Source organism: Amia ocellicauda, chromosome 9, assembly GCF_036373705.1.
Source record: "Amia ocellicauda isolate fAmiCal2 chromosome 9, fAmiCal2.hap1, whole genome shotgun sequence".
Lineage (NCBI taxonomy): Eukaryota > Metazoa > Chordata > Actinopteri > Amiiformes > Amiidae > Amia > Amia ocellicauda.
The window spans coordinates 9,720,001-9,738,934 of record NC_089858.1 but is presented as its reverse complement, the minus strand read 5'-3'; the positions used below and the strand labels follow the sequence as shown (position 1 = coordinate 9,738,934).

General features: G+C 37.7%; 1 protein-coding gene across 7 annotated transcripts in view; it reads right to left on the bottom strand.

The window, feature by feature from the left end:
* Positions 1–18,476, bottom strand: part of camsap1b (calmodulin regulated spectrin-associated protein 1b) — a 36,395-nt gene extending 17,919 nt beyond the window's left edge. For all 7 annotated transcript variants that reach the window (XM_066713038.1, XM_066713042.1, XM_066713040.1 and 4 more), the window contains exons 1-3: positions 18,085–18,476; positions 17,141–17,301; positions 2,533–2,795 (exon numbers count right to left, since the gene is read on the bottom strand). In XM_066713038.1, the coding sequence (XP_066569135.1) occupies positions 2,533–2,795; positions 17,141–17,300 (423 nt within the window). In that variant the 5' untranslated portion in view covers position 17,301; positions 18,085–18,476. The remainder of the gene's footprint in view (positions 1–2,532; positions 2,796–17,140; positions 17,302–18,084) is intronic.
* Between the last annotated feature and the right edge of the window lie 458 nt (positions 18,477–18,934).

The following is an 18,934-nucleotide window of genomic DNA, read 5'->3' as shown; positions in this document are numbered from 1 at the left end:
TCTCCATCACATTTTTCAGTTTCCTTCCAATACTATGCAGACAAGTTCTTATCATTGCAGGTATGAGATTTATAGAAAGCCCCACAGCTGTCGGAGCTATACAGTTACTATGGAAACCAAGCAAGTCATTCCTGTGTTAATACCCTCGTCACCTAGAGTATGCTTAGTATTTTGGAACATTTACTACACATTTAAAAGGATTTGTGACTTGGTATGATTCTGCTTATGCTTCTGCTTATGCACACTACAGTGGCAGTACCATAATATGTCCCTGTAAACAGAATAAGCCTGCCAGTAGGATAACTTTAGTGTGAGCGAGAGAGCAGTACGTCAATATTTGTTTCCATAGCAGCAGCTGGCTCAAGGTGAGGTAATTCAGATGCACCGAGCAAGCACAATTTCCTCTGATGTTTCAGTAAAGGGGAAACCTCTCTGCCAACAGTATTCTCTGAAAGTCTATTTAAGGAGACATTTTGAATAAGAAGAAATCCCTGTAAACCTGTTCAGGTCTCAACAATTACTTCCCTTTGCTAAAATGATCATGTCTGAACCCCAGTGTCTCCTGACCTACTTTTACCCCAAAAAATGTCAATACCATCACATGCTCTACAGAGACTAGTTTTCGGCATAAACAACGTGTAACACCACCACCTCATAGCCAACATTTTATATTGCTTAAATCCTAGAGCATTTCTTTTTTTTTTTTTTTTTTTTTTTTAATGAATGAATTTGCATGAATTTGGAGGGTTCATGACTATGGGCTCCTTTTCAAAAATATATAAATAATCAAAATAAAACAAAGCTGAGCCCCCTTAAAACATTAATTTAATAATACTGGACAATAGGCAAGGTCAGCAGGGCAACTAGCCAAGTGCAATGCGTTTTCTGTGGCAAATGGGGGGCATATAAAAACTACACAGGGGCCAAAGGAGGGCAGAAAAACCCTGTTGAATCCTTGAATGCACCAGCTAGGGGGTCAATGTGCTCTGAGCAAATCCAGGGCTGGGATAAATCTGCCCATCTGGTCAAATCATGGCACAGGAGGCTGAAGATATTATGCATCCTGAGTAGCAAGTTCATTGGATCATGAGTTTCAGATTAAGATACTTGAAAATTATGACTATAGGACATTTTTCACAGAAATATTGTTTGTTTAAATGTTATACAACTCACACACAAAATCCCAAAAGCTTTTGTTCTGCAATAAAACTGAACCTAAAAATCTAATTTGGATGCATGTTTTCTGTGCTTGAAAATTTTGACTCCTCTTCAGGAGTGCCACAGAGGATCGTACCAGGGAATAATCAGCTATTGTCGGAATGGCCAAACCTTGTGTGCCTGAACTCCAGCTGCCAACACTACATGGAGCTCCCAATTCCTAATCTCCCAGCCACCCCTCCCCAGGCACTGACCTCACCACCCTGCAGCACTCCTCTCCTGTGCATTGCATCTGCTTGCCTTACCCAGTCTGACTGACTGGAACTAGGGCCCAAAATGGGAAGTTACACTACCAAATAAAGGAACAAGACAGCACACTACTTCTGCATGCACGAAAGCCCTGATTGCTCATTTCCATGTACAGATCATACAAAGTGCCTAACATTAAAAAACTAATTAAATATCAAACCATGTATTGTTTGTATTTCTCCAGAAGATGCTAGCAAAGGTGTGGTTGCATCCTTCTAACAGTCTCAGCCTGGCATACAGGTGGTGACAACAGAACAACCACTACCATCTATAAATTAACTCAACCACCCTGCCATTGTCAAAGACCTTTAGGCCTTACTTTTGAAGACCCAATGCAATGACCTTTCCTGCATTTCTCATACAGCCCACTGAACACTCTTTTGCGTTTTGTTTTTTCTACATAAGTAGACATATAATCCATTCGAAAAAAAAAAAAAATAAGAGGAAGGTAAACACGTGATGGCTCCAAATACTGTACAATGGAGCTTATTCACCAACGACATTATGAATTAGATAAGTAATCAAATGCAGGAAGAATCCCATTAGCAAAAATATCCTGATAGCAGCACTGAACCATTTTTTGTTTTTTCCCTTAAAGAGACCAGTCTTTACATTCAAACTGATCACCTCTAACACAGGCCATATATAATACCAAATTCTCATAACACATTGCAACACAGATCCAAACCCTTAATACAGTTTGCCAAAACATTATATTACTTAACAAGATCAACAAAGTTTTAAAAAGGGAACAATAAATAAATCTATATCTTACAAGGGGAGGAATATTGGTCATGTTTCAATTCATAGAATGCTTAAAAAGGAAACTCAACAAAAAACAAATTATAGGAAGTGTGTCTTTCTTTTGCCTTCTATACTAATAAGCCTCGCCCATTTAATCACTAACAAACCTTAATAATCTTCTACAGCTGTTGTAACAATTGCAGAAGTCAAAGCCCTTCATAGAAAAAATGCTTGCTGCAGCCTTTGATAATACAGTTGGATGCGACACCAAAGCAGCTTGTAGCACAACGGCAGCCAGGCTGCTGGCCCCCCCTCACTCACCATCTTGATGGGGGCGCAGCTGAGATCAGACTCTGACACGGGGGTGTCGTCACTCTCCATGACGTAGATTCCCTTCCGAGACAGGGCCTGGATGACAGACTGGTGCCCCTGCAGAGCGGCCACCTGATCCCCTTTGAGGATGAGGCTGCACACACGGCAGTACAGCTCACTGGAGAGCAGCAGCTTGATCACTGGCGGCTTGATGTGCTCCTGGTCGTACTGGTCTGTGTAGAAGGGGTCTCGCAGATCTTCTGGGATGTGGTCTGGAAGGCAGAAACAAGCTGGCCATGAGTACGAAGAAATGCATTTCAACAGGCTTCATATGACAGGGAAGGGTTATCTACTAAGGATAAAGTGGCACACATCGGCAATAACATTTCAGCGGTCATCAAATTGGAGAGCAAGTGGGGAGGGGAAATTACATTTACTGTGTTTATCAGCAAGTTCTGATACCATTTCCTTTTACTGATTTTAACATGAAAGTTTATCATTTAAATGCTCCTCGGGTTTGGAATGATTTTCAAAAGCTCTACAGGATCTGGTTCCCTTGAGTGATTTTAGGTCTATTTTAGATATCCAGTTCACTGAAAGTTGTTCTTGTTATGTGCATGTGTCTATTATGCAAAAAATAATATACAAAAATTATTTTACAGAGGAAAGCAATTAGCCTTTTATGATAATTGCTCAGGATTGTAAGATGTCATGCAGAATTGTGAGTATTAAGACTTATGATAGTAGCAGCTGCAGAAGGCCTGTTTGCGAAGATACTGACTGTGCTCCCAAGAAAAGGGTTTCAGAGCAGATAATAAAACCGCCACGAGAAAAAGGGGTCTCACTGACACCATTAGATACATTTTTGTGCAACACTGCTCTACATTGTAATTGGACGTGTATATGGATCACACAGAACTTTATAGGAATAACAAATGTTTTTCCAAAGCAGTAACTTGTAATCAATACAGGTCAGGGAGGATAGTGTTTCTCCGGTGCTAGAATTGAGAAGGTACAGGCTGACTTGAATGTATTGTCATGTACAGGGTTTCGTCTCATTGACGACTGGAGGTCTCAATTTCCCAGGCATCCGGCTTCTCTGAGCTCAATCGCACTGACAACTTGGGAGTTGTTGGTCCACAGGTACAGAGAAACTATGCCCAGCCACAGTAGCTCTCTCCCAAACAATAGATTTAAAAAAAATTAGCAATTGTTTTATTGGTATTAAAAACAATAGTTAACTGGTACCGTATCCTGAGCTAAAACTTTGAGAGTCTCAAAACACGGATCTGTACATGTGGAAAGTAAATTATTGGCCCAAATTATAATGTTAAAATTCTAAACCATGCAGTCCTTAAAACTTAATTTCTGCATTTGATTAATGGCAATGATCTAAGTTACTATTGCTAACTGTGTTAATCTCTCTCCTTTCCCCTTCGGTAGCTATTAAGACGACTCGTGCAATTCTGCCTACTCCACTGCAGCACACTGGCCAGCCACACCTAGTGATGCAGGACCATAAATCCCCCACAGCACAGATCCTCTCTGAGGGCGGCCAGCCAACAAACAAGAGCTGCACACTTTTCACAGAACTGCGTTACAGGAGAACTCCTTTTCCTCTGTATCCTTGGTCTCTGGTTAGACCTCTTTGGGAGCAATCTTATTGTAGGGCCTAGTATACAATTTAGTAATCAACCATTATCATTAATGAACCCAGAGAAGTACATTAGGAGTCAGGAAGGGCCCTCAGTGACCCAAGTAATGAAATAAACAGGAGAAGCTTATGGATGTTACTTAATCTTATTCTGGTGCAGAATGCTTAATGAGCTGCAGAGCCCTGTGCAACGCTGGACTCTTCACCACCACTCCTCCTGAGCAATATATATTTTTTAATCCATTAATTATTTGGTATGGACAGTATAAATCACTGGGATTAATCTCTGAGAACAATAACAAATATTTTTTTGTTCTTTAATTATCCTTGTCCAAATGACATACTGTTCACCTCACTACAATATATTGGAGGTGGAAATACCCAATTTGTAAGCCTCACAGAAAGTGTGCCTCTGCCTTCTCAACTCTAGGGACCCAAATCTTCACAGCAGGCACAGTTTATTTTTAACAGTCGAGGTCATGACTCCATCAGGTCCAATTATACATATTAATTTAATTAAATGTTTTGTTGGAATCCTCCAAACTAAGACGGTGGCTGACTGACTTTTCCTTTTGATAAAATGAACGGTTTAAGCTTCTTCTCCATGGGCAGGTAAAATATATATATCGTACTTCCTGTGCTAGGAATTACAAGGTTGTAAAGTAAACTCAAGTAAGCACCCTCCACATAAAACGTGCACAAATGAAGGGTTAAAACAGATAATGTTCTCTATCAGTACAATCCACAAGCTCAAAAATAAATCATTGCGCATTTATCACTGCATGCTTTAATGATCTTAATACGAAGCTGCAGTTAAGTGTTGAAACAAAGCCTTTAAGCACAGACACCCCCCTCTTAATGTTAGGTTTCGCCAGACATGTTAATGGAACATGACGTCCATCCTCAAGATGTAAAGGATGTAAAATATTAAATTGTTCAGAGAAGCCTGGACATTGTGGGGACACTGCTGAACACTGCAGTATTCCTAATGACCATAAAATCCCAAGTGGTGACCACAGTACACCAGCTGAATGATTTATTCCCTGTAGGCGGTCTTTGTAATGTTTAGGTCCAAGCTACAGAACTGGACCCAGATTGCAATCAGGAGGCATCATCTACTTACTGTTTTTGGACACTAGTATGGCTTTGTTCCTTGCTTGGCTGCCTGCTGGTGTCACAGACTTTATCAATTCCCCTGGCAAGCATTCATTATGCCCAGTAACAATGGGCTATGCAGAGGCAAACAGATGGGGAAATCCCTTTTCTCTGCATTGTAGGTTACAACGCAAACCTACAAATTGTAAGCCTGCTAATAATTTAATATAGGCCTATGTATTTAACTAAAATTAAGTTTTTTTATGTAATACAAGCTAGATCTACCAAGACACAGAATTAATATTGCTTAAACATTTTAATATTGTTATTCTCAAAGTAAATTCCAGCAGAAATGGTGTAGCTTCTAATCACAACTGCCACCTCCCTCCATTTGTTCACCAGAGCTCCATTCTAATCCCAAGATTAACCTTTCCTTTTCTGTCTGACAAAGCACTTCACACAGGGCCGTGATTCCGAGTAAACACTCTTAGCTTGAGCCATGGAAAAAGGTGTTCACAGTGGAAGACAAAGAACCCATGAGCTATTTTGTGTGTGTATAAATCATATGTAATATCAACTATTCGCATTGCTAGAAGAAAAAATAGAGTAAGGTATTCATTTTAATCACATGAACTCATTTAACAGCTTTGAAAATGTATTAAGCCTATTTGCCAAATATATATTTGCCATACGTGTCTTGCTGGGTTAATCTACTAGCATGAAGTGTAATTACATTTCTTAACAAATGTTACAATATAGAATTATTTTTTACAAACAATTACCCATTGATACAGTGGAGTACAGTACCTTGCTCAAGTGTACAACAGTATCCCCCTATCTGGGAACCATGACACTCCACTCAGGAGTCCACAGCACTACTCCACACTGCTGCCTTGAATGTTAAACGAACTATTACATTTTTACAATCAAATAGAGAATGACATTTTTAATGATTGTCTGAGCAGTTGTATTCAATGCAAATGTTTTAAAAATAAAGACTAATTAAATTAAAACTAAGCTCAATTAAAAATACATTTTTTTGATTTTGATTTAAAAAATAATTTACATTAAACTAGTTTTGTATCTGGTGAAAAATGCTAAATATGGTTTAATGTACATAACACTTAAACAGCTGTATGCACAGGGTAGTGGTTGCTCATTATTATTTGCTGAATATTCAGTTTTATTATGCAGTACAGGAGGACATAACATCTAGAAAAATTAAAACCAAATGCATGAAAAATTGTAAAATAAAATTTTCAAACAAGCATAAGTTTCTATAAATAAAAATGAGAATACCACAATTTTCACATAACCAGCCAAACTGAACTGAAATACTCTTGAGCTTAAAAAACACCATAGGATCATGCATCCATTTATAGCACAGGGTAACCATTTGTGTGTTGCAAGCTGGATCTTTAGTCTTGAACTTTAACAACCCAGAAATAACCAAGCTGGATTGGCAGACTGGTCACCTGCCAAGCAAGCCCTTTATTTATATAAAAAGGGAGGGAAATAAAGTTCAGTACAGTCTTTTTGGCAATATGATAATAAACTTCGAGAAAATTACAATGAACAGCCTTCGTGGCATTTTGGCACCAAATTAAAGCACAAAAAATGTACAGAAAACATTGCACAAAAATTGTTTACTTCTCTCCTTAACTACCAAATAAAATAACTCATTAATCTCTCAAGCTAATGATATGCTGTCCTCTACGAATGCTTTAACTTCCAGAAATAATGTAATTCAAACAAATCTAGTGCAATGATGAAAGTTTTAATTTTACAATTGTGTGAAAGAGGGGGATTCCTACTATTAAAATGTAAAAAAAAAAGAGGCTGCAATACTCAGTGATAAGATTTTAATGTATTCTTTATAATAATGCTTTAAGATTTTTTTATACATGAGTATTTGTTTAAAAATATTGTTGCTTATTCTTCCTGACTGGGAAAATAAGGCTGAAAGGCTTATTTTGAACGAGGTAATTGACTTTACCTTGCTGTGGGCAAGGGAAGATCAAAGTCTACTAGTAACCACAGCATAAATAATTATATGCATTTCTTAATTAAAACTAAATGGGAACTATTGTTGTGATTATTTTTTTCAGAGGGAGATGGGGTGAAATACAGCATCAAAATTAAATGATCAAGCAATGTAAATGTAAGGTTTACGAAAAGTTTTTTCTTCATCCATATAGCCTATAGGTCTCTACTTTCATTATGCATTAGATGATTTCCCTGTGTCCTGTGTCTATATCAGATGAGACAATTTACCAATTAAAACATTCTTACTATAATATGGCAAAGTAAGCCAGTATCACAATTAATTTCTGCTTCTGTGAAGAGAGAAACCAAGCTGTAGCTAATTGTAAGACAACTGAAGCATTATGTACTATATTGTAAACAATATGTATTGAAAAACAGTTTCTTTAATAATAAGCCAATACATTTAAAAATATATATTTGTAATCTTATTTTGTAACCTACATTAAATAGAGGAAATAATGAAAGACAGCCCATGTCAGCTCTTCAAAGCATGAACGAAAGCAAGAAAGCAAGGCCACATTTGATAATTGTAAATGAGGTGCATCACACAGGCCCCATCCTAGTTATGACTGAATTGCTAATGTCTGATGCACAGCCTGCTGAGCCGTGACTAACATCTACAGTTAAGGCCACCGTTGCTTTGTCTATAGCTGACCAACTGCAAGCTTCTGTGAAACACACCCACAGTCCACTCATCATCTCCAACGACCCAAGGCACAAAAATGACCTCATTCCAATGACTCAGCTGATCAGATTGATATTGCAGTGAAGGTTTGATGTGCACTGTGCACACACAAACAGCAAGATTCCCCTTTCAGTGTGTACTGCAGCCACTGTATCACAGAGACAACGGCACAAAACACAGCAGTTGGCCACATATGAGCCAGACTGAGTCAATAGGACTGCACATATTTTCATGATTCAACAAAAATAAATATAATTGTTTCAGTTGACATGTCAATAGCAGGTTATTGGCACAGAGTACACAATTTCTCACCTGTTTTTATGTTTTTTACCCTCTATCCAACCAGCCCATATTCCCCATATTAGAAAATCCACACTATGAATCCAAATCATTCATCAGAAGTCCATCAGGCTATAAAATCGCACATGCAGTCTTTACTCCGTGAGATAGAAGGACAAGCATCAATGGATTATATTTATTTCAGAATAGATTGGATCCTTGATTGTGGGGTTGTGGGGCTGGGCCAGCCTCCTCTCAGTGGGGGGTGAGGTGGGCTTGACTTTATATTGGAGGGGTTTTACTTTACACCTTGTTGGTACACATATGTATTTAGTTATTTAACTGTACGCACTATAGGTGTTCATACAGAAAGATTTTGGTTTTAAACTTTACCGATTGCAAATCATTGCAATATTAGCTAATTATTTTAAGTCAGATAATGTACTGTATTTTTCTAAATATGTGCTCTCGAAAATAAACTAAACAATACATACTAAAGCCAAATAAAACACACTAACACTAAACACCTTGCTAATTGTATTAAAAGCAGTATTTTTCCAGCAGCTCTCAGGGTTGCCGACCCGCCGTTATCATTCAAATATACAGATGTTTGGGTCAACACCACTGTGCACTGGGATAGCACATAGGCTCCCCCCAAGAGCCGCCACTGCTCCATCCGCTCTATGAAGGTGAATCTGCTCACGGAATTCACCTTTTATAAATCTGTAGCTCATCTAAACATAAAGTTATGTATGTATGCATGTATCTATGTATTCAGAGAAGACACAGGTCGCTGTAACCAGTTAAATAATTATATTCAGTCGGTAATAAATACTTTAAATAAGTGTTTAGTACAGACACATGAAACAACAACCAAGTTTAAAACTTTTTCTATATTTTAATATTTCAAAGCCTTTCTTAGGAAAAAATAAATCACATTTTCACTTATTTCAACAGTATTTTAAAAATGTGTTACGCTGCATGTACAATATCTAGTGATTAAACATACTTATTTTACTCTAGGCAAAGATGTGGATAAGCCTTGCCTATTCTAACAATTAATCTTCTCATAAACAAGCCTATGTTAATTGTGATTTTAATTTTCATACGATTACACAGAGACAGTTTCTAATAAACTGCACCATTAGTGGCGAAAGCAGTTTTATGTGAGCCTGAAGTTTAATTAGCTAGAAAGACTCAACTGGGTTCGGCACAGTGCATGATTGACAGTTGGTCTGGAAGTTCATTGGTTTGTCCATAAGTTTGTCTGGAAGTTCACTGGTCCATTTGGAAGTTGGTCTGGTTGTCTGGAAGTTTGTCTGTTTATATGAATTAATAGCCACATTAATTACATAGTTGATCAATGTAATTACGGATTAACTGACACACGAATCAGACAAATTAACAAATTACTTGACAGATTACTGGATGAATTTACTAATATATGGCCAAAACGGCCGGCTGAATTGCCAAATTGACGAATTTCCGAATTAATTTGCCAATGAACTAACTGACGAACGAACACTTTTGGCACAAAGGTGCTCCATATGTTTGTGCTGCGTTTTGTGTGTGTGTGTGTGTGTGTGTGTGTGTGTGTGTGTGTGTGTGTGTGTGTGTGTGTGTGTGTATGTGTGTAATTACGAGCTTTCAGAATTTTGAATTTAGCCACCTGCTCAATATAATGCAAGACAATTGTATTATACTTATCAGGTCATTAACATATTAAAGAAAAAAGAACAACAGGCCTACATAAATGTAATATGATGATATCATTCCAACAGATTAGAAGTGACTAGACTGGTTCAAGCTACACAAACGCTTACGTAAAAGGGAGAAACAACCTAACCAGACACCCTGCAAAATCCAATTACCTAACCTTAAAACCCATTATCTTATGAAGAGGATACACGTTACAAAAAGTCAACGACTGCTCTAAAACTGTGGTTATATTATTTATTTCAGTTTTCAGCTTTGCAGAGAAAAGGAAGATGTAGGAACCTGTGAACATGGTGTGATTTATATTTAAATAATGCTTCACCATCATAGATGGAAGATTCAAGGATTATTCTCATGAAAAATTAATAACCTGTGCGACTGCTTTTGGCAAAAATAGGTCAACGGTATTACACATGACAGACTCTGCATGCCTTGTCATGAGAAGGTACTCTCTTACTGACAACGGGTTCAACATAATGTTTGCGTTGATTACCAGAGTCTGGTCTAGACCTGCAACTTGGGTGTACCGGTGACTTGCAGCATTTCAATAACAAACAACCATGCAGGAAAACACGAAAGTTAAGAAATACAAATTAAGTCTGGAAAACATACCTGTAGAAAATAAATAAACAGACACATATCTTTAAATACCTTCTAAAAAAGCCCCTGTTTAAAAAAAGCTGAAGTTTTGTACATTGTTTTTGCTAAGGATGGTTTAAATATTTTATACTTAAAACATACCAGAGGTACATTCACACTGATCGGTAAGGGGAACTCAAACTGGTTATACGAAACACACCTAAAACACAGAAGTTAATTATGTGAGAGAGAGTACTGGGTTCGAAGTGCTTTGTTAATGAAACAGTCATCATTGAGAGAGACTATGGTAATTAGATTTAATGTTAAATCATAGTTTACAGTTAAACTAGAACAAATACACCTAAAAAGAACTTAATAGCACTTGATGTTGAATTTGTCATTTAAAAACCATCTTTGACCCACAAAGGGTTTCACACTTTGAAAGCACTGCTGCAGAGGCAGAAAAAAGCAGCCAATCTAATGTATTTATTTGCACTGATTTGACAAACAAGACGTGACAAAGTAACACTAATAAAGGCTTTGATTTCCGTTACAAACACAGAACAGAGGACATTATGTTGCAGTAACACTATCTATTGAATTGTCCTGAAAGCTCCCTTATAAAATAAATTCAGTATAAATAAGCTTCTATTTTGGACTGTCACGCTTATTCAAAGCTTTTAAATCGAGATATCCAGTGTTATTTAACCGTGGCTTAATCTCTAAATCTTTCATTACTTTTACAAAGGAGGTCATTCTGAGGTAAATTAAGCCACTTCACTTTCATTTCACCCAGACACAACAGCACACAGTTATTTCCCCACCTCTTTCATAACCAGATGTCAACATAAGATTCAAAATTAACAATACTGTATATTCCTGCCAGTCAAGCTAAGAGTACCACTGCAAGTCCTTGGGTGAACTTTTAGACACTGCACCGGTGTCCAGCTCTTTCGATCCAATGCGTCTCATTAACCAGCTATGGGGAGGAGTCCTAGTAATGGTGATGAATTTTGATGCAAAAAGACATTCCAAATTGATATCATACAAAACCCCATTTGTGTTACAATATTATTCATACAGATAAGGTAGGCACAGGCCAGTTTCTTCTGCAAGATAACTACTACTGACCACAGAAGCTGGGATATTAGCACCAAGACGGGGAGCAGGATCTACGATCACTGCATGAGAATAAATTTAGACTGCAGCACAAAGCAGCACCACCTTGAGATGGACCACAGACAGCCAGTGACTCACTGACAGCTGAAGAGACCGATTAGAGAGACGTCTGGGCCAGTTAGAATGCTTAACCAAACAGAAGCATGTAGACAAGAGTACAGGGCCTCTATGTATTGTAATCAACATCACATCGCAAGATTTATAGTCTTTCAAGATCTCTATGCACACTGTTGAATCTGACAATCATTTCTGTCATTTGAATTCTTCAAACAATTCTTCAGACAGTATACCCTAAACATGCTTTTCATTTCTCATTTTTCACATTTCAACCAGGAAAATTCGAAGTGTACACCATCAGCCTTTAAAGAACTACCACCACTGTGTTACAATGGAAGTGGATTAATGTCAGGAAATACAATGTCACCTGTTTAAGGCCGTTATTTTCTCTAGACCATGCATACATTTACTGTACAGTAGAAATGTATTTCTATGATCTGCTGTTCATGTTTTTTACGCCGAATTCCATTGCTGCAACTGCTCAACAATCTGATGAATCAATACTCTGAGTTGTTTTTTTTTTTGCAGTTGTTGTTTAAATGAGTTCAATTCAACAGTCTTGGTCAACATATCAAAAGCTACACCACGCTCCAAGAACTTTGCCTTTCTACCGATAAAGGTCATTCGGTCTGGATGAAAGCTGTAATTTCCTGTGTGCCAGCGGGACAATGTAGCAGAAGCCAAATACCAGCAGAGCATCCTACCGCATTTCTGTTTCTACACAAAATAAAATGTGACAGGTTTAATGTCCACTCAGTTTACAGGAGATAGATGGTCATTACAGTAAGTCAGTTGCCTTGTGTAATTATATTTCAGCAGATTCAGAATGATGTTTGCAGTATTCGTAAATATGGGGATTTAAGTGAGAGCAAATTGGCATTCCTACCAAATTAAAGCTTAACAAAAAACCTCAAAAGCCAGTTCCATTTGTTTCAGGATTTCAGCCACACCTATGATGATACTTAATAAATGGAGGTTCACAGACATACCTTGAAAATGATGGTTAAAGAACCATATTCACTTGAATTAAAGAACAGGTGCTGCTATTTTTCCTCTGCTGCAAAGTTTGTCCTTTAGGTGATGGAGAATATAACAATTTAAATAATTAATTTTGTATGATACAGTTTGAAACATTTTATTCCCCACTATTGAGCATTTGAACAGATGGCCTTCAATTCTTAGTTAAAATCTCCCACTCAGACATTCAAACAACCCAGAAAACACAGTCTAAGTAATGCAATCTAGTTGAGTGCAGCTAGACTACTAGACTAAAAAGACATGGACTACATACTTAATGGTATCGAAATCACTATGGCTAGGACTTAGGAACTACTATTAGACTTCCTAAATCAGGATCACATATTAAAACAGAATGGATAATGAAGTTAATTATGAGGACTATGAGCCCTCATTATTTATGATGATTTCCTAGTACAAGGAAGAGAAGCCATGTCAACACCATCCCTCTCTTTTTGTGCCACATATTGAAACATTCATAGGGAGTAAGTACAAGCAGACAATCCCTGGAACAGAGTGTAACATCCTAACAGCTTTTCAATAACACTGAGCTCAGAAAAACAGGTCAGACAAGGAGAAGGATCTGTGCAGCACTTTAACCTTTAGAACTTCACAAGCACTCATTATCCTTAAAATAAGCTTGGCAATGGAGTAGCATCTTGGATTTGCAAAATAACTGCTTTTTTGCTCATAAGATTAGAAAAGCATTTGGCCTGGATTTGTCGGTCTCAGCAATGTTACACCAGTGTTTACTTGATCACACTCCTTTTCAAAAGGTGAAACACCGATGTCACGTTTGTTTGAAAAGTGGAAGAAGAGTAAGCATTCTAATATCTGGACTCAACCACTTTCTCAGTCCATTAGGTTCAGTACTTAGGGAATCAATTACAAGATAATGTTGGCAATATGCTTGTTTTCAATAAAGAAAATTACCTTTCCTTATGTAACAAGCAAAATGGTGAATCCTTAGATACTATATTAAATACATCCTTCCCCCATCACATTTAATAGTTTAAGAAGAAAAATAAATAAAAATAAGCAGGGCACAGTTTTGCTTCAATCAGCAACTGTGACACTAATCATCAGTCTCTATGACAGAGGAGATAAAACTCAAAATGATTTTAACCCAGAAAGTTGTTCTCTGGTTTTGCAAATTAAATTATAACTGAAGTACAATATGACGAACAAATAATAAAATTAACAGTTCAATCAAATCAAGGATTAGCAAAATGATTCTTAAAAAAGTGACGGCCTTATTTAATTCACTCCAAACTTACTACATTTCTAAAAAGAAAATGCAAGATTAAAGATGTAAAAAAAAGTCTTCATACAAAGATAAGGTCCAAGTTAGGCTGCTGACCAGACAACATTTAGAAACTAAAAAAGCAGTGTTATTCACTTTTAAAATACCATCTCCCTGCAATTTGAGGCACACCTCAAATTCCTACAGTGCATTAAAAACTGTAAAAGTTTATCAGCTGAAAATGAATGTAGTTATACCACAGCACACTGTTTCAGTTGCTATGCAACCAAAATCAATCAATAAAGATTGTATAATCAAAATATCAAACAAAATAAACTAGGCTCATAACAACTACTCAACAAATGTTATGCAAAGCTTTGGAATAGCCATGTATATAAAAATACCACACTTTCATTAAAGGGGCAATTAAGATACAATGTGAATTCACAATTTACAATATAGGCTTCGCCATAAGGTCACTTTTTATTAAACACTTTAGTTTTACAGAAAGATTTTCTACCACAATCTAATGAGGTGCACACCATCTATCCAAATATCCAATATTTCATAAACACATAGTATACTTATCAAGGCTTCAATAACTGTGGTGTACAATGTGGTTTTTATTTATTCCCCATTCAGTGCAATTACAGAAGACAAAATTATACTATGTGGAAACTATCATGTCAGTGGTATCAGGTCTGAATGGAACACATGGGATACTGAAAGCTAGTTTGTTGTGACAGAAGTAAAGACTTCCTCCCTCATCTGTCCATTTTAATTTACAAGCCATGCTTGTCCATATGGAACAAAAAGAGTAATAGCCACTTACAACCAGCTACTAATATGATTGCATGAGATTCCACAATTCTTCACAAACATGCTATGTTAGTGCACTCAGTCCAACAGTAATCACTGGTCTTGGACAGTAACTAATTCAAAGTTTATTTGTTACGAATACAGCAATATAAAATTCTACAATCTCAGAGATGAAACTAAGTACCGCATAAACCGGTGCAATTACTTGGACTCTTGCAATTCAGCTCTCTATACAGTCACAAGCTAATACAAGACTATAGGTTACACACAGGCCTTCTCCATGTCCTTTTTTTCTGTCACATCCACTAAATGTCAGAAATACTACACCATGTTTAGTTATTCAGTCAGATGAGTCTCAAACTGCAATGGCCCCACAATCAACATAAATCATATGCAAACTCTTTGCAGTGTTAGCCGATTTCCCTCATTAAATAACCTATGATGAGATCGGTTATACAGCATCTCGCAAGAGTATTCAGACTCTTCCTATGTTGTCCCATTCTGAGAAATTACCATTGATACACACATCTTACTATTTTCCAAAACTTGAATGCTCAAACTGAAGATTTCTAAGAATAAGATAAAATACAATAAATGTCAGCAAAAACTAAAGAGAAAAAACGAATAGCACTGATTGCATAAATATTCATACCCAATAGCACCAATGTAATCGCAATTACAACCAATTACCAAATATTCTTGGTAATTTGCTCAAGCTCTCCTTCTTGCCACCCTGCCATACAGGCTATATTTGTATCGTGTACTGCATATTGTTGACTGATGCACATTTGTTGGCCTCGCAGTGGCATCCCTAAGTTTCCTCCATGCCCAGCTACTCAGTTTGGAGACACAGCCTAATCTAGGTGGTACAATTGCACCCTCTGTTTCTTGATGATTGAATACACTCTGCTCACAGGCATATTCAGAGACGTTTATTTTCGTTGTACCCTTCCCCTGATCTGTGCTTTTCAATTATTTTATCCCGGACTTGCTTTGAAAGCTAATTGGTCTGCATGGTTGAGTCTTTACTTTTCATTACCTCACAGAGACAGGTGTTTTTATTCTGAAATCATGAGACTTACTACACATTGAAGGCCATTCAACTCATTGTGCTACTCGTTAAGGTTTGCCACAGCAAAGGGTTTGAATACTTGTGCAATCATGACTTCCTTCTTTTATTTCATATTATTTATCCATTTACTCCTTTTATTTTGTTTTTGCTTTGAATGTGTGGAGTAGGTTGTGTACATAATGCATATTAACTCCTACTCCAAAGTGTCATGAATGCAACCTTTAAAGCAACAAAACATGAAAACTGTGAGAGGGTCTGAATACTTTAGCAAGGCTACTACCACAACACTAATCTCTTAACAATTAAAGATAAGAGGCTTTCTGGCTGGTGACCTTTTGAGGTATGTAGGTCTGTTTTAGTGAAATGTGAGAATTTTAGGAATTTAGCTCAGCCTTTTGTCCTTCCAAGAATTTTAACCCCCACCCCAAAAAAATTGTCATAAAATCTGGAAGGGCTAATATCCTCCTCCCTTAATATAAGGTGTTAGGGTCTGTTTATTGCCCATCCCACACATTAGGATCTTCCTTCAAAGAAACCAATGCCTCAGTGTAATTTCTAAGCTGAATGAGGCTGATATCAATTAAATCTAAATTAACCCTGATATGCACTTTTATAATGAAATGCATCTCTGCTGTTTGTTTACAAACTGCGCAAACAGCTCAAAAACTAAGCAGGCCCCATTCCTGCGGTCTGTTTACATTCCTGAGCATTAACTTCCTGCTCTCAATCCAGCCCATAATGTCCAACTACAACTCCCCTTGTTTGCTGCCATAGAAGGATATAAAAAAAAAAGATCCTGCACAATCAATAAAATGACAGAAAGAAACCCCTAATTCGATTTTGTTTGAATAGATTTACATTGAACAGAATCTCATGCGCTCACTTTACACTGAAACGTGGCTGTGTGGTTCAGAACTAACCCCTGTGATCAGTGGGTCAAGGTAACATACAATGGGGAGAAATACCTTTTAAATCTACATAAATGATATGAGCTCGCATTAAAACTTGATATCAAACCATCTACAACATACCATTTGAATAAACTCTACATCCTGTATGGCCACTATCAGACAATTGATTTCCATATAATGACAAAGAGGCCTTATCAGATTCATTTTTTGATGTTTTAATTAAGAGATCAGAGTTAAGTGAATAATTAAAGCATCCTTCACTTACCTATACCGTAAGATTTCGCAAACAGCCATCGCAGATTAGCATCTATTTTGGCCCTGGCTGAATCATAGAGCTCCAATGGCACAACCTCCAGCGCCCCGTCCCCTCCGGTGTCCATCTTCCTTCTGCTGCTGTCTGCCCCAGCACAGACATCGACATCCATCCTGGGGAATAAAGAAAAGCAGGTGTGCTTGCTTAGACTGAATGCCATTTTTCAGATAATAGGACCTGATCCAAAAGAATGGCTGTACAAAGCAGAAAACAAACACTGACCGCGTATCTGTGCTCAAATTGGTAAGATCTAGCATTAAGTATCATATTAACATCGACAAGGTGCTTAATTGGAGACCGTTGATTTTAAACCGATTAGCCTCATTTATTTGTTCGTGTCTGGCTGGACAAATATGACAACAAACAAAGGCTAAAATACAGAGCAGCCCTAAAGCACAACACAATGGGAATGTGCTTCCTAAGCAATACTGGACCGCCCGTGAAATTGTCCCAACCTTGCATCCGAGTAATTGGTTTAGCAAGTTGTTTATTCGCATTATTATTAAATGGTTTGGTGGGCTGGGGCCTTGCCTCTTCACCGGCAGCACCCGAGCAAATTGCACGGTATCACCCCGATGCAATCATGGCCAAAACAGGTACAAGTCCAGTTCAAATATAAAATGCAGTCATAAAGAGCATATTCACAATGAAAGATGTCTAATTCTGTAAACGATCAGCTGAATCAATTATACACGTCTTTTTGTTTTCCATACAAAAGACCATAATAACGGCGACATTTCAAAATCTAGACTTCTTCTTGCAATGCATTCACATTTTGACATATGGCAAAACACTGACAGCAGGACAAGCAGGAACATCTTTTAGATGAATGAAGGTTCGTGTTAATAAGCCAAGCACATATTTCTTAGGAACAAAATGGCATTTTTTGAGAATACCTTCAGAACCGTCCAGGATCCAAAATCCAGCTTTAGATAATAGTAAAAGCACCAAAGAAAGAACAAATAAAAGAAGTGGATGTCACGGTGCGATTGAGCCCCGCAGCAGCAGCAGCGCGGAATCAAAAGGTCTCCTCCCCAACAACACAATCCAATCTGCGGCCTACATGTCAACCGCCACCGGGGAGAGAGGGAGAGCAAAAACCCAATACATAAAAAATGAAAAGCCCTGAAAATACTAACACGTCCGTCTATATTAGCTTATAGGCGAGTTCCGTCTTCCTCCCAGTCAACCATTCAGCAAATTAACCTGGCTTTTCTATAAAATGAAAAAATAAATCTTCCCGACATATTCCGTGCAGAAGGCTGGTCTCTATGGGGATCTCTGTCTGTCTCCGCCTGCCGTCGGTCCGTTGATGAGAGCGACCCAATGCGCATGTGTCAAGCAACAGACTCCAGAGCCGCGCAGTGCAGCGCAGGTTTCCGCACATCTGCGCTGCTCCACCAATGGGGTCGGACAGTTCTGCAGATCTGCGCCGAACTGCGGGCATCTGCGCTATACGAAGGCGACCCGGGTAATAATCAAGAAGACATAGGCAGGGAGGGAGATTTAAACAGACACCTTTGATATAAAATAAAAAGGGCGTTGAATCATCTGAAGCATATTTAATTTGACTCAGTGTCAATAGGGTATCTTGCTTTGTAATGTGTGCACTACTTTTTTAAACGGCAAATAAAGAAAGTAAATAGCGTGACTTAAAACATAATAACTCAAACCATACAAACGCATAAAGAGGTTGTAACAAATCCAATAGCCTACTTATATATAGTATATGTATATGCAAAGTAG